Genomic DNA, 16,720 nt, shown 5'->3' with positions numbered 1-16,720 from the left:
GCTCAGTCCCAAGAAGTGTTTGGTTATGTCTAAGGAGTTTGCATACCTGTGGCCCCTGTGTGCTCTGTTATTTATATGAATATACATGGAGCACGTACATGGTAGGTAGAAAAATCCCCAACCATCCTAGGCACACGTGTTCACCTGAACCTCAAGACTCTTACAGCAGATGTGGGCTGCCCCAAGCCCCATGCGGCTCCCTGGTGTATTCAATGCAGTGCTTTTCTGGCTTGCATGACTGGCTTATTTCACTCAACATGACGTTTGTGAGGTCCACCTGTGTGGCATGAACAGAATGGGTGCACAGATCACCCAGAGCATGTATTAAAATGCAGCCTGGGATGGGCATCAGGAGCTGCGTTTCTGGGAGGCTCCTGGGCAACGCTGATGCAGCTGGCCCATGGACCACACTTTGAGAAGCAAGCGTTTAGTCCACACAGTTTTGTTTTTTAAATTTCATTTATTTCACTGTTGAGAATGTACACAGCAAAACAGACAATGCAACAGTTTGTGCACGTGCCATTTAGTGACATTAATGATGTCCTTCGACTCATACAGCCTTTCTCACCCTCGTTTTTGGAGTTGCTCCTCCCCACTGACATCAACTCACTGTCCCTGAGTTTCCTATCTAACCTTTTGGGCTGCTGTTGTCAACTGGATCCGTGTAAATAGTTCTTACAAGAGCACACTGCTCAAGGCAGAAGGTTTTTACTAGTGAAGCCAAATGAGTGTTTCATTTTAAGAGGACTTTGGGAGATATTTTGGCTTAAGGTTTAACCACCCAAGTATTTTTATAAAATGTAAGTTGGTCACCAACAATGACAAAGCCAGACATTCGTGAAGAACTCCAGGGCCCTGGTTTCCTTTTTAGAGGGAGATCCAGGGTCCTGAGAGGGTGTGCTGGGACCCATTTCATGGAAGGGGCATCATGCAGCTTGTGCCCTTTTGTGTCGGACTCATTTCACTCAGCATGATGTTTTCAAGGATCATCCATGGCATAGCATGGACCAGAACTTCATTCCTCTTTGTGGCCGAATAATATTCCACGATATGGGCAAACCACTCTTTCGTTTTTAAAAGGCTATTGTTTGTTTCTCAGTTGTGGTTTGGGTGAAATTTTACAGAGCAAATTGGTTTCCCATCCAGCAGCTCATCCACACTTTGTTTCGTGCCATTCATTGCAGTGCTCACAAGGTAGCAGCTCTCTTCCCACTTCCTCCTTGCGTTTTCCATTTCCCTTCACCCTCTTTTCTGTCCCTTCTTACCTCCTTAGCTTTCTTCCTGGGCAAATATCCCCCTTTTGACCTCATAAGTTGATTGTACTAAGGAGTGTGTCCCTCCCTGGTGTCACTGTTCACCCCATAGGCCTGTTGTTTGGTTGAAAGGTGAGCACAAGGTGAGTTCAGTTGCAGGCTTAACTAATGTCTCAGGGCCACAGTCTCAGGGGTTCCCCCAGACCAACCACATCGTGTGTCTCCATCAGTTGTGAATGCTTGAAGTTTTCATTTATTTCCAGAAACGTAAACCACCACGTCCATGTGTTCCTCCAGGCACTTTGTGTTGAAACTCCAGCGAGAAATGCCATTGTGTATTTTGGTTTATTTTCATGAATAAAGCTGCCCCTTGGTACGCTGATGTTGTGCTCCCAAGTTCAGGTGCAAGAAACCACCAAAGAGCTTCAGACCACTTCCCAGGCAACTTAGCACCCCTTCAACATGTTCCTAAGACAGCAGCTATTCCCAAGGCTGGCTGCACGTCAGAACGTATTCCCTGGAATGTTCTGAAAGGGCAGGCTTCGGAGCCCCCATACAAACCCCTGAATTTGAATCTCAGGGAGGGAGGACTCCCTGAGAATCCCGGGGTGCAGAGGCAGCAGCCCCAGGGATGGGCTGTGGAATCCGTCACCCTGGATTCTACAACTCTGTCCTCTACTGAGCTGGTGGCCAAGTTGGAAGAGCTAGCGTCCTGTGTGTCAGCTTCTGAGTCCGGGCCCGGAGCGAGCATGTGGTGCCTGGAGAGGGTTCATCACGGCACACAAGAGGGTGTGGGTCCCACCCACACTCACTCTCCCTGTGGCCCCACGGAATTTTTTTTTTTTAATCTGTCATGAGACTATCAAGGAGCCTAACAGTAGTGCAAATGGTTAATGAGTTTGGTTATGAACTGAAAGGTTGGAGGTTCACATCCACCAGAGGACCCTTGGAAGAACGTTCTGGCATCCGGTGCCTGAAAGGTGGCTGTGGCGCACAGTCCTGCTGTGGACACTCAGGTTCGCCACGAGTCGGAACGGACGCCACAGCTAGGAGTAGCTCTCGCTGCCGCCTGCCCAGCACCCAACCCCTCTTCCTTCTGTAGCAGCCAGTCTGAGTCTGGGTCCCCCGGAAGCAGGGCCTGAGACAAGGATGTGAGTGCAAGGAGGGCATCTGAGATGCATTCCAGGGCGCACAGGTCGGGCAGCGGGCAACTGAGGTGGGAAGAGAAGGTAGCCAACGGCGTATCAGTGCGTGGGTCGTTGCTGGGGGCAGCTGGGGCTCAGGGCCACTGAGGCCTGTGGAGAGTGTGCACAGCTCGTCCCAGAGCTGCACCACGAGAGCACGGCAGCTGGCGCGCTGATCTACCAGCCATCAGCTGGGGCACAGAGTGGGTCGGGAGGCTCGACGGCAGAAGTTCTGTGTGCCGGGCGGATCCCACGCCAACACACGTCTCCGCCGCAGGCATGTTCTTCGTGAAACAGGTATTGGGAAAGACCCAAAGAAAGGTTTGATCCTGGGGGCAGTGGGTGTGCTTTCAGGGTCTCTTGAAAGACTTGAAATGGAATACAAGTGTGTGCATGTGTGTGCCTGGATGTTCACAGGTGCACACACATGCATAAGTGTGCATATGCACAAATGTGCCTGTGTGCACATGTGTACACATGCATGTGTGTGTGCCTGCATGTGTGGTGGTCCACAACTTCCATCAGATTCTCAGTCCCAGAAAAATCTTGGCCCCAGAAAACTGTTCAATCAGAGGTTTTAGTTTGTGCCGGTTGGAGAATCATATTCCTCAGAGATGCCCCAGGAGGTGGGGGAGGGCAGAGGGCAGCGGGCAGGGAGATGACTGGGGAGAGGCTTGAGGCCTCAGCCCTCTGGCACCCCTGAGAGCTACCCAGCGCCCCTCCTTCCAGGCCCTGCCCCTTCTGCCGTAAGGCTGCCTCCTGGTGCCCCAGAGGTCTGCGTCAGACCCCACCCAGAGGAAGAACCTGTCACTGAAGCAGTCTCCGGGGCACATTGTGCCATCCGGGCCCAGACCCCAGGAGGCACCCCTGGCGGAGAACCACGTCAGCAGTGACCTGTTCTGGTGGCACCTGCCCCAGGTGGCTCGGTCATGCCCTGACGGGTGGCACCACACGTCAACTGTTTCTCTAGCACCCACAGCTAGAGAGACCTGTGAGCACCCATGGGAAATGACTGCATTGCATTGGAGCAGGTGATGGTTCCTTGTGCTGGATTGGATGTGTTAGGTAGGGCCGGGTAACAGAAACTGGTGCAGACAGGTGTAAACAGATGTGGACAGGTAACCCTATGCCACCATACAAAGGAACCACACCTCCCCTCCTCACCCACATAACGTTTGTTCCCCCCCTGCCCTGCTCCAAGGATCAGGTGATCTGTGTGGCAGCCAGCACCCCTCCCCAGGCCCCACGGGCTCCCAGGAAGTGCAGGCGGCACCTGGACAAACCCTCAGCACCGTGCCAGGGATGCGACATCAAACGGCCGAGCGGCCTGCGAAAGACGGAGGCCTGCACAGGAGATTCCAGAAACTGCCCACGACTCCTAGTCAGCAGCACCGACTGGGCCCCAGGAACCTGCATTTTAAACAAGGGGCCCGAGTGAGTCTGTCGCAGGCAATCCAGGGCCACACTGGGAAGAGGGCTGCTCCTGGTGACGTCGGTGTGGCCCCCGGCTGTCACAGTGGTCACAGCAGCAGATGGCTTGGTGGTTATTTAAGGAGCTGAGTCAATGGATGACATTCTAGAGCAATGCCTCTCTACCTTTCTTTAAAAATCCCCCCTCCCCAGCTGCTAACCAACAGGTTGGCAGTTCAAGTCTAACCAGAGGAGACTTGGAAGAAAGGGCTGGCTGTCTACTTCTGAAAACAGCCATTGACAACCCCAGGGCGTGAACTTCTACTCTGACCCACAGGGGACACCATTCCACTCAGCTGGATTGCAACTGGTTTATTGTTTTTATTTGTAATTCCTAGTCACACCTCCCAGCATTGAATTTGAGTATTCCTGATACTCTGCCTGTGTATCTGTTGATGTCCCTGAACCCGGCTTTGTCCGGAACAAGAGTAAGATCCCCACCCCCACTCCCACCCAGACCCGGATTTTGACCCCTTGGGGGCGCTGTCGCCCCTGCTTAGTACCCTCTAGCCTTCTGAACATCTAAGCCTTTCCTGAGCAGCCCAAGAAAACCTTCAGGGTTTAGGAAACAGACAAGAGCCACATCCAAATCTAAAATGTTTAATGCTTCTAGTTGGAGCAAGTAAGTAACATTACGTAAGAAACATCACATTTTACCAGCTGAAACAGACTTTGTGGACAGTTAATGTCACAGAGGGAAAAAATGCCAGTGAGTTCAGAGTAGGAACCCAGTCGCAAACTCCCCTTATTCCAGCCCTTGGAGGAAATGTTCTCTCACTGGTCGGGGAGACGCTGCTCAGAGTGCTCTTTGGGGTAGTGGCTTTGTGGAAGATTCCAGAAAATGCAGGCTGCTTGCAGAAAGGAGAATTTGACTGCCCACCCAACTAAGAGGGAAATAATAGCTTCACACCCACAATTCCCTGGGCCTACGCAGCTCTGAGCCCTTCTGTCTTGTGAAAACAGTGACAAGTATCCTTGGGAAGGACGCTGGAATCTTCGGTTGAGAAGCATCAAATAATCTGAGTAACGGCTGGCAGTCACTGAGCGCCTCCTGCGTGCTCTGCACTGTGCTAAGCCCTCCACAGCTGCGGTCTCACTTGGTCCCACTGCAACCCAATGAGGTAGGCACTGCTGTCCCCATTTTACAGAGGAGGAAACTGAGGCACAGAGAGGTTAAGTCACGGGCTCATTGTGCACAGCGAGTGAAAGGGAGACTGGGGACTGAGGCCCACCCCTTTGAAGTTCACCACCCAGGCTCCATGAAACCACAGAGCTGGGCAGGGGGTTGTAGCTAGGAGTTGTTACTGCTACTGCTGCTTTGGCCGTAATAGAGCAATGAGCGAGATAAAGAAAGGAGTCAACCCAAGGAGCTTCCAGCCCCTGGGGCCGGGGGTATCTAAGAGCCAGAAGTTGGGCAGCCTGGACTTTGGGGTCTTAATTCCAAGCCTCCCAAAGGCGAGAGGAAGGGTTGCCGATGAAGCTTCAGTGGGCTGCCAAGACCCACAAGCATAGACACTGCAACGGGCACCTGCTGGTGGTGTGGCCCCGCTCCCCTCATCCACTGGGGCCTGACCCTCCCCATCCCCCTCTAGGGGGAATGTCAGTCACAGGTCCCCCAGCCCCTTGGCCCATATGAGCCCCGCAGGAGTAAGCAGGTGGCTGAAGCAGGGCCAACCAGAGCCTTTCTGTGAGCTTTGACAAGGAGAAGAGAGCACCTCTCTGCCTTTGAGGTCCTGAGCCATGTGGTTGTAGGCTTGGGGCTGCCAGGAACCATAGGAGGAAGAGAAGGAAGGCCATGTGCAAAACATGCAGGGATGAGACTGAGCCCTGATGACTTTGGGCTCCTGGATCCAGCCATACCTGAAGCACACCTAGCCCTTCCAGTTGCAGGAGCCAGTGTCTTCCCTGCTTGGCTTAAGTCAGTGTGAGTGGGTTTCTCCCTAGGGGAGAGAGAACTCTCAGGAGGAGTGGTAAAGGGGCCTAAGGTCCCTCATCCGTGCTGTCACTGCCTTGACGACAGCAGACGCCCCCCCCCCCCATGGAAGCCACAGATCCAGGTTCCCTCAGTTATGAAAAGCCAGTTGCAACCCCAAGTCAAGGAAAGCCTCCTCCCTCCCTCTCTGAGCCCTGGTCCTTGACAATAAATGCAGTGAGAGCAACTGATTATGCATGTTCTCAGAGACCCCAGTGTCCCTAACACAGGCCCTTCAAATGCCCACCTCCAGGCAGAGACCACACGAGGGCGCTAAGAGCAGCTCCCATGCTTATAGCCTCTGCTGGATGGGGAGAGGGAGACCTTGGCCACCCTCTGGAGCCAGAGAGCTGAAAGTGCCCAAGCAGCTGATTCTGAAACGCCTCTAGGAGGGCCCCTGGTTGTCAGCAGCAACCTAGAGATCCAGCACAGGAGAGCTTCCAGCATCGCACATGGCTCTCAGCCGTAAACGCCCCGTGATGTGGGTGCAGCCCGTCCTGAGAACGCCTCCCTCCAGTCTCACAGTCTTGCATGCACACAACGCAGTCACGCATACACCTCGAAGCAGGGCACAGTGATGGGTTTGTTCGAAAGCCTGAGACGCAGAATAAGAGCCACCAGAAAGCTCGGTGAGGCTCCCTCCCCGCCGGGAGGAAGCTGTCTCTGCCAAGAATGGCCTCTACTCTGGGGTTTGGGTTGAGGTCGCTATGGAAGCCCTGGCTCTCCTTGTCCCGTAACAGCGAGCCTGTGATGAGGTGACAATCCCCTTGTGCAAGGCCCGGTGACTCTGGTGTTGGCCACAGACAGTCCCCATGTCCCAGGCTACAGAGATAACAGCGGTGCTGAGCCCTCAGCCCCCAGACTGCAGCCCAGGCTGCCGATGGAACTGTATTTCCTTTACAGGCAGATGTGAATGAGCACGTGGGCTGCGCATGAGGCAATAGAGAGGGATGGGGACTGGGGCAGTGTCAGCCAGAGGTGCAGGTGCTGAGCTGCAGCTGGCTACATTCATGCAGACATGGTGGCCCTGTTTTGCCAACACTCAAATGCCTAAGAGAAGCTACAAACCCTGAATTCTAAGTAAAAATTCCCAATTTGGGGATCACTCTGTGAGCAAAAAACAAACTAAGGGCAGGCAGATCAGACCGCAGGCTGCTAGCAGGGGACCTCTGAACTTTTGCCTCCTTTGGGCCCCAGGAAATGAAGGGAGAAAGGCCCTAAGGCCCCTATGAAACCCAAGATCCCCATTCAGGAACACGGGGAAAGTTGAGGTCAATGCTGCAGTTGGTTCTGTGGGTTAGATGTGCCCCAGGACAGACAACAAAGTCAAAGGCTCCCTCCTGCAGGAAGGTTCTGATACCAAGCTGGGAGCTGGATCCAGCCGTACCTGAAGCCCCCTCAGATAAGTTACATGAAACAATGAATGGCTACCCTTTCCTTAAGACCCTGGGAGATGCATCTCTGCGACTTACAATCAAAAAAGTCGTAAGTAAACTGCTATCAAGGAGAGAAAGGAGCCTGCAGGGGTGGGGAGACAACCTGAATGTCTCACAGCTCCTTCACCTTTGGCAGAAACCCTGCACCTCCCCTACCCTCTTCAGATCAAGGATGCTCCAGGCTAGGCCTGCCCGGCAGAGCTCTGGAAAGGCAGAGTCAATGACTCCTAACTGCTCAACCACACACACTTAGGACCCTGGTATCACCTATTGAGTCAGATGCTCGGTGACTAGCAAGCACCCCCTCCCCTTTTACTCTCTGGGGTACCCATTTGCCCATTCAGTCCACGTGGTTGGCCCCTGGCGTGTGCACGTGACTCAGGCTGGCCCATCAATGCACACACACCCTAGACACATGACCCTGCTGCTAGCCAATCAGTGTTTTCCATTCTCCTGGCAACACTAATTGGCTGAGGAACGCACCAGAGGGCTCTGTCAGGCTGAGGAGACTCAACTGCAGGGCAGGATGGTGGCTACGATTTTGGGGAGAGAGAAGTTCTCTCCTGCAGCTGAGGTGGGGGCGGGGGGGGGAGATCTAGCGGAGATAGGGGTTCCTCGCCTGCGGAAGGCCTGCCTGAGAAGGAAGAGGACTCAAGAGGAAGCAGAGCAAGAGGTGGAGAGAGCAGGGCGAGCCCTGATGACATCATCTCTTGAGTCCCAACACCCAGATGGACCCATCTGCTCAGAGCGACCCCCTGGATCTTCATTACACAGTTCAGTCGCCTGCAGCCTTGAGAGTCAAGACCTAGAGGCTCAGATGGCAGACACGGTGACCCTGGCAGCATCTAGATCCAGGTCACCGGCCTGCGTGACCCCCGGCCTGGCACCCACTGGATTCTGGCTCTGGACACTTCCGGATGGCCACAAGAGGTGCTATCTGGAGCCAAGGGAGCTGCTGTGGGACTGGCCAGAGGAGGAGGAGGTGGTGGCGCTGAGCTGCGAGAAGCCGCTGGTGCAGGATCCCAGGCTGGACATGGAGCCCCTGGGGAGGCAGGGCAGGGCACGGAGTTACCTGCCGGTCGTGACACAGCCCTGGGGCCGAGACACAGCTCTGGGGCAGGGCCACAGCAGAGGGAAAGCTGTTGACGCTGCAAATGAGGTCCCAGGGCTCGCCCCATAGGGCTGGTAACCACCCAGGGCCAGGCCAAGTGCAGAGGGAAGAGCAGGAGACGCAATGACGAGGAATGACGTCCAGCCCTCCCCCCACACCTTACTCAAACAGCTCTAACCATTCAGGGCACTTCCTACTGACCCGGGCACAGCCTGGAAGAGCCCCTGGCCCTGCCTCCAGCCTCAACCCCTCCTGCTGTCAGCCATCAGTGAATGGCCTCTGGTAGCTCCCTTGGTGCCTGGCTGTCCCCAGCCTCAGGGCCTTTGCACATGCTGCTCCCAAGGTTGCAACACCTTCTCCCCTTCTCCCCTGCCCTTTTAAGGTTTAACTCTTACTCCAAACTTGAGAGCAGCACCAGCTGGTATAGAACTCAGCAGGGACGGACATGTTCCATGTCTGTCCAGTGTGTAGCCACAAGCCACACAGCACTCCCAGGCACTGGTATGAATGACTGAGGAACTGAATGCTCTATTTTGATAAATTCTGATGGTGGGTTTAAATTGCTACCAGTAGCCTCATACTGGACAGCGAGCTCGAGGGCCTCACTAAGCAAAGGGTGAGAGTCTCTGGGTGGCTCAAACAGTTAAGCACTCCACTCTTAGCCAAAAGGTTGGGTGTTCGAGTCTACCCAGAGCCACCTTGGAAGACAGGCCTGGCAATCTATTTCTGAAACATCACAGCCTTGAAAACCCCATGGGGCCATCCTACTCTGCATCAGGTGCCTGGAATTGGAATCACCTGGATGGCAACTTACAACTCCCATGTCACTTCCTCCAGGAAGCCTCCCAGAACTTTCTCCGTGCCCCCTCCCTGTGCCAGGCCCCCTTGCCACAGGCTCATGACTCGCTGTATGAAGGGCCTGGGCAGCTGGATATTCAGCCAGCTGTCAGGTGCCCCTGACACCCCCAGCCTGGAAGAGGTATTCAGGAATGTGTCGGCCTGTCCCCTGCTCCCTACCTGAAGTCCTCGGATGCAAGCACCTCATAGTAGTAGAGCAGTTTGCACTTGGGGCCGGGGCTGTGCAGGGCGGTGAGGACGTCGTCCACGCCGGGCAGGCTGCAGGCCACGCTGCCTGGAGCCCTGTGCATCTGCCACCGCAGCAGGTAGACTCCAGGCCAGCGCGTCACGTGGGAGCCCTGCAACACAGCAGCTGCCTCAGGCTCCCACCTCCGGGCCAAGCTGGGGACTGAGTACTCATGGGCTCCGGGGGCACGTGTGGACGAGTGGGCCCTGCTTGGTGTGCCAAGTCCCTGATAGTGCACCCGGGTAAAGTGCTTGCCGCTGACAGAAAGGTTGCAGGTTCGAGTGCACCCAGACGGGCCTCAGAAGGCTTGGTGATCTACTTTTGACAAATGAGCCACCGTGGAGCCCACAGTCTTCCTCTGACCCACATGAGGTCGCCAGGAGGTGAGGAGGAGAGCTTTGAAAACCTAGGTGAGTCACCCTCCCGGCTTCTCCAGCAGCCTGATCCCTGAGGCCTGGCCCTGGGCAGCCCTACTGCGCATCAGACTAGGGTGAGTGGGTGGGGCTTGGGATTTAAGGTGGTATCACACCATCCTGAGAACCAGAACTGCCTTAAATTTTGTTCCCTGGGTACCTCCTTCTCCTTACTCTCGCCGGGCCAAGCCCAAGTCTCCCTCCCTGGAATGAGTGGTACCCCATCTGCACAATGGCAGCCCCCCTCATCCTTCTGGTCTCATAATGTTGGGTTTTAACTGAACTCTGTGGAAACAGTGAGGCGCTCTGGTGGCATAGTGGTTAAAGCACTTGGCTGCTAACCAAAAGGTGGGCAGTTGGAACCCACCAGCCGCTCCACAGGAGAAAGATGAGGCCGTCTGCTTCCGTAAAGATTTCCAAAAAAGCCAAACTCACTGCCATCAAGTCGGATCTGACTCACAGCGACCCCTCCTTGGGTTTCCAAGGCGGTATCACTATGGAAGTAGATTGCCCCATCTTCTTTCTGAGGAGTGGCTGGTGGGTTTGAACCCCAGCCTTCTGCTAGCAGTCAAGTGCCTTAGGAAACCCCATGGGGCAGTTCTACTCTGTCCTATACGGTCAATAGTCGGAATCGACTCAATGGCAGTAGGTTCAGTTTGGTTTTTTGGTGGAAACTGCAGTGGTTAAGAAAGTCCCTCCACCCCACGGATTCCAGAAAAGGGCTTACTGCTTGAGACTCACAGGTGACTCTTGTTTACCGATGACAAGGCCAGACCCAGACCCTTCCTCATAATTGAACCACTGAACTGCTTGATCTCGCCATCAGTGGGAACCAAGTACATGGTCACCAAACTTGGGTTAAGCGTCCCTCCTTCCCCCAAATTCCTGAGCGTTGCCCCCAGCCTCCGCCTAAGCCATATACATTCCCTCCTGAAGCGCCCCTCCTGGAGAACTGCCTCCTGTGACCTTCTGTGATCTCCCGTCACACCTCAAACTCAGCTCAACAGAAGAAAAACAGTTTTCCCAAAATTCTCGAGCCACTTGCAGATTGAACAGTGGGATGTTTTATAACGGATTCTTCCCTCGGCTGAAATGGTCCCCTCCCTTGCTTTCTGAGGAGCGCCTTCCCTCATCAGAGCCTGGGTTTATTTTGGTTTGACAAGTCTCTGCTCAGACATCATTCCCAGGGCCCAGCCCAGGTCAGACTCTTGGAGAGAAGCTGTCACAGATCCCGGCCCTTCTTCTTAGACACATCTCCTCCCGGCCCATCCTTGGTGGTGCCCACAACCACAGGTCTCTCTCGCAGGCCTGGTGGAAAGAGGCCATGGCCCGAGACCTGGGCATGCCCAACAGAGACAACCCCAAACAATGATGGAGGTTGAGTCTCTTACTTGCTTAACGTCACTGTAGCCCAAGAGGGTCTCTACTTCCCCACACGTGAGTTACCCCTGATCTCATGCACTGCTCTCTGCTCTCTTCAGAAGGTTCTAGAAAACTCCTACTCCATCTTTCAGGACTCAAGGCAATGTCTCCACCTCAGGAAATCTTTGCCGGTCAGTCCCTTCCTCCCCACATGTACAATGCCCTGCCCTCTGGAGAGGCTGTGGTTGATAAGGTTATCAGATACTTTCAGAGTGGACCAGTGCCTTGGGCCAAGCACTGTCCTGGGCACTTGACACGTTTTTAGCTAATTTTGTCCACTGGTAGAGCAGTGTCCCCTGATGTTCACGTCCACATGAACCCCAGAACGTGACCTTACTAGGAAATAGGGTCTTTGCAGATCTCATCAAGGGTTAGTGTGACTGGTGTCTTAATAAGAGAAGGGAGAGGGAGATTTGAGACCCAAAAGAGAGACCCAAGGAGAAGAAGGCCATGTGGAGATGGAGGCAGAGTGAGGAATCTGCAAGCCAAGGAAGGCCAAGGATCGCCAGCAGCGGGAGGGGCAGGGAAGGTACCCCTGGAGCCTGCAGTGAGCGCACGGCCCTGCCAGCACCCTGACTTCAGACCTCTGGTCTCCGGGGCTGAGAGAGGATACATCGCCCTTGGGTTAAGCCCCTAATTTTGTGGCACTTTGTAACAGTAGCAATAAAAAAATTAAAAAAAAAATCACTGTTGAGTGGATTCCAACTCCGTGTGGAGCAGAGCTGAGCTCCAAAGGCTTTTCAGGCTGTCACCTTTTGGAACAGATTGCCAGGACTCTGTTCTGAGGTGCCTTGGGGTCGCTTCAAATAACCAACCTTGTGGTGAGTAGTCAAGGATGTGAATATCTGCACCAGCCAGGGACTCCCATGGCTGCCCTAGTAGCTAAGACACTTAGATATTGCTATGGCTCCCATTTCTCAGAGGAAAGAACCAGGGCCCCAGAGCTGGTCCTCTCCGCCGTTGACATGCTGCCACTCTCAGCAGTGCCCTGCACATGTGCTGCGTTGCCTTGACCGCCGTTTGGCTGGGTGGGTTTGTATGTGATGTTTCTTCCCCTCACTGCCTCACAGGCTCCCTGAGGCCAGGAACCTCGACTGCGTTGGTCACTGCTGTGTCCTCAGAGCCTGGCAGCTAGGGGACACTGAGCAGTGTGTGATGAGTGAGCATGTGGCCGGAAGAACACACACCTGAATGCTCTCCCCTTCCCGGCAGATGAGAGGCGCCTCGACGCAGCTGTAGTCGGTGCCCAGGACCCAGCCATTACCCGCCAGCTGCCCACCGGCCCTGGCTCCAGGCTCCCGGGGGCCCAGCGGGGGCACCCACTTGGCGTGGTATAGGCTGAACACCACGTCCCCCTGCAGGATGTCAAAGTCCCAGGTGATGACTGACTCGCCTTCCAGGATCTCCACTGTGACCTGCAGAGACAGCAACGGCCGAGGGTGCACATCTCTCCAGGAGAAGGGCTGGGATGGGGAAGCCGGCCCGAGGAGGCGCTGCCATCCCTTCCCTGGCCCACATGTCACTCCCGAGTGTGGGCCGCTGAGGTTAACCTGCCGCCTGGTCCACAGAACTGCTCTGAGCACAAGCAACCACCTCTCTGAAATGTCTAGAAGTTCCCACCCTGCCCCTGGGGACGGACCACAGCCAACAACTGACCAGGACAGGCTACAGAAGGCCACTCCCTTGCCTCCAGGCCTGGCCATTCTGTGGGGCTGCTCCCACTACTCCCCGTGGGCTCCGGCTGCGGCTGGGTGGAGGCCGAAAGCACCTCTTGCCTTAGATTCCTCCCCAGGCCCAGCCTCCCTGCCTCCCTCGCAGGCTCCCCCTGAGCTGTCTCTCAGCCAGTCACTTGCACAAGAATCCTTATCTCAGGCTCTGCATTGGGGAACCTAAGGCCATCCGCCAGCCCAATAGGTCCTCCCAGGCCAAACCCAGCACCTCGTGGGGGGCCCCCCGGAGCACACTGGCCGAATGGTAGGTCTCAGTCCACTGCCGCAGCTGGTTGCCATGTCCATGTTCCTCCTCCATCAGGTACAGGGACTTGGGGACCAGCCCTCCTTCGGGGACGTTACACTAAGAGACAAAGGCAAAGGGTGTCGACACATACGGTGTGGTCCCACTTAGGTGACACAGCTATGATGGGCAAACGCGGAGACAGAAGGGAGCACAGTGCTTACTCGGGGCTGGGGGACGGGGCGGGGGTTAGTGCTTAAGGGGCCCGGGGTTTCTGTCTGAGGAGTTGAAAACGTTCTGGAAACGGCGGTGACGGTCACACAACACGGTGAATGTATTGGATGCCACTGAGTCGTGCACTTAGAAATGGCTAAGACGGCCAGCTTTGTTATACGAGCACAGCTGTGGAAAGCCTGCAGAACGCAGTTCCACTCGCACACACGGCATTGCCACAGGTCACCATCCAGTCCACAGCATGGTGCGGTGTTCTAGTGAATCTGCCATCACTTTTTAAAGCCAAAGGGAAGACCAAAGCTGTTGGGTCAAGGGCCAGGCAGGCCGGGCCTGACCCAAGAGGGTACTCTACGGCCCCTGAAACACCAGTGGTCCCCCAGCTACCCTGGACTGAGCCATGAGCGGGGCTTTCATAGCTCCACGTGACCCAGGAACTACCTCTGGGGTAGGGGCTGTTATTCCTCCAGGTTTATAGAGGAGGAAATAGAGGTTCAGAGAGGTCAGGACACGCCCGAGATCACACAGCAGAAGGGGGCTTGGCCAGGAGGCACACCCAGGCTTGTAGGACTCCCAGGCTCCCTGGTCCTTTCGGGCTTTGTTGGGCTGACAACACCTGTGCCTGCAACCTGTTCCACCTGCACCCCTGGGGGCATGTCTCTCCCTCCGTTGCTGGCAGTTGTGCGCTGTTGTAAGATACCAAAGGCAGCCTGTATCCCCTGGCCCTCGGGAGAAACCCTGCCGTTGCTAGACGGAGTACTCCCCGCCCCATTGCACTTGTGAAAACACCAGAATTCACAAGGTGCCACTGCTGCCCACCGCTCTTGGATCAGTCACTCTGAGACCTGCAGGCCCACTCGCTGAGACTAAACCATACATACGCATCACAGTAAGTGCAGAGAGCAGGCAAGGTTGGCCCCATTCCTATGAAAAGTCGTCTTTCACTGGAAATTCTGCTCGCTTGCTGTTCAGTCAGAGAGGAACAGGATCCCTTCCCCCATCGTTCCAGCCCCAGAGGAGGCACTGGAAGGGGTGTGTCCCTTGAAGCAGCCGAGTGGTGCTCCCACGGGGGTGTGGGTGTGCACTGGGACAGAGTCCTGTGGGTACACCAGCCCGGGGGCTGGGCTGCTGGGACATTTAAGTCGCTGCCCCTGTGGGACAAGCAGATAAACTCTGGTGGCTGCTTAGCAACGCCTTGGCGAGGGAAAGAGGATGGGTAAACCTTTGGCGGAATCCCTGGTGGCCCTGGTTGACAACCTCGGCTGCTAACTGAAAGGTTAGGGGTTCAAAGCCACCCAGAGACACCACATAAAAAAGGCAGGACTATCTATTTCCAAAAATTCATCCACGGAGCACAGTTCCACCGACACACAACCCAGGGCGTCACCAGGAGTGGGCGTGCACTCAGTGACACCTGGCCGACCCCTGAGCCGGCGCCGGGTTTCCTGAAACTTCCGTCTCTCTCGTGTTCGAAAGAACCAGCATAAGGTCACATACTCGGAAAGGAGTCACGCTGTTTGGGGACGCTTCTAATACAAGCTCTGTCCCTCAAGGAACCAGGATGGCCACCCCAGGTAAAAGCAGACATCGTTGCCTGATCAGTGCTCTGGGGCTGTATGGACGCTGCAGTCCTGGGACTCAGGAACCCTGGTATCAGGGACCCAGAGGCGATGACAAAGTTCCCGAGCCACCATTCCCGCTTACCAGCCAAGCCCAGCAGCCCCAGCTGCCGAACTTACCACGCACTCGCCCCCCAGAAAGTCGGGGATCACGTCCTTATCCAGGTAGTCCACGAGGCCCCCGGGGCCCTGGTAATTGCTGCCGCTGTAAATGAGGAATTTCTGCCTGGTGTTCTCGTTGATGAAGGGGCTGATCTGTATGCGGAGAGAAGGGAGGCGGAGAGCTTTTCTTTTAATCCAAACGTTCCCAGTGCCAGATGGTGCTGTTGTGGAATTGTTACATGCCCGCTCCGGCATGCTAAGTGTCTCTCATTCATTCATGCACCACCGTTGAACCCATCCACGGGCAACGAGGATGTGGTGAGAAACCTGACTGACAGGCAGCTTAGCCTGATGTTCACAATATTCTCCACCTGGGATCAGCAAAATGTGGTCCATCCATCAGAGGAATATTACTCAGCCAGAGAAAGGAATGAAGGATAGAGACCTGCATCCAACAGGAGGGGCCTTGAAAATACGAAGCTGAGTGAATGAAGCCAGGCACCAGAGGCCACATACTGTGTGGTCCCATTTGTGTGAACTGTCCATAGAGACAGAAAGAAGATGAGTGGCTGGGATCATGTTTGGTAAAGTCGAGGGTCAGCGAAAAAGGGGTAGACTCTCAACGAGATGGACTGACACGGAGGCTGTAATGATGGGCTCACCCACAGCAGTGATTGTGCGGCTGGTGCAGGACGGGGCAGTGTTTTGTTCTCTTGTGCATGGAGTTGCCATGAGTTGGAACCGACTCAATGGCACCTAACGACAACAGCAGTGGTTGGGGGGATGGAGGAAGGGGAGGGACTGCTCACTGGTATGACGTTTCTTTTTTGGGGGTAATGAAATGTTCTGTAATTAGATAGAGGTGATGTTTGCAGGACCTTGTGATTATACTAAAAACCATGAAATTACACACTTTCAAGGGTCAAGTGATGGTGAGTGAACGACACGTCATTAACAAGAAACGAGCTATCATTTCTGAACATGGCGATCAAAGACTCTCTAGAAGAATCCTGATCAAAAGGAGAAAATACAGAACAAAGTTCAAATTCTCATGGAATCCAGACTTTCTGGAGTTGTGGAGGCTGGAGGGAAGGCCTGAAACTATTGCTCTGAGATAATCTGTAAACCTTAAACCAAAAATACGCCCAGAAGTCATGTTGAAACTGAACCATAGTTTTGCTTAGCGAGTCAAGAATGCCTGCCTTGGGCACTGGGCTCTTTTAAGATCTTTCTCCATGGGATCAGAGTGACAACAGCAACTTGAAAGGTTCGATAGGAACCTCAGGGGGCAGGAAGTTGATGCTCACGGGGGAGGAACAACTCAGAAAAGGAGGGTGAGAAGGGCTGCACAGCTCAGAGGATGCCACCAGCGCCACTGAACTGGACATGGAGAAACTGTCGAACTGGGGAGTGGTGGCTGTGTACATTCTCAACAGTGACAAAATTTAAAAAAAGAAAGAAGAAGAATTG

General features: G+C 54.7%; 1 protein-coding gene across 1 annotated transcript in view; it reads right to left on the bottom strand.

The window, feature by feature from the left end:
- Window positions 1-8,248: 8,248 nt before the first annotated feature.
- SEC14L5 (SEC14 like lipid binding 5) overlaps window positions 8,249-16,720 on the bottom strand; it is a 47,565-nt gene continuing 39,093 nt past the window's right edge. The window contains exons 10-14 of the mRNA XM_007939716.1: window positions 15,269-15,403; window positions 13,284-13,418; window positions 12,533-12,760; window positions 9,444-9,622; window positions 8,249-8,357 (exon numbers count right to left, since the gene is read on the bottom strand). Of these exons, the coding sequence (XP_007937907.1) occupies window positions 8,249-8,357; window positions 9,444-9,622; window positions 12,533-12,760; window positions 13,284-13,418; window positions 15,269-15,403 (786 nt within the window). The remainder of the gene's footprint in view (window positions 8,358-9,443; window positions 9,623-12,532; window positions 12,761-13,283; window positions 13,419-15,268; window positions 15,404-16,720) is intronic.

This window comes from Orycteropus afer, unplaced genomic scaffold (genome assembly GCF_000298275.1).
Source record: "Orycteropus afer afer isolate SDZICR_OR568_19922 unplaced genomic scaffold, OryAfe1.0 scaffold00061, whole genome shotgun sequence".
In the NCBI taxonomy this organism is placed as follows: domain Eukaryota; kingdom Metazoa; phylum Chordata; class Mammalia; order Tubulidentata; family Orycteropodidae; genus Orycteropus; species Orycteropus afer.
Note: the sequence above shows the minus strand (reverse complement) of the source record. Positions and strands in the feature narration are given on the sequence as shown.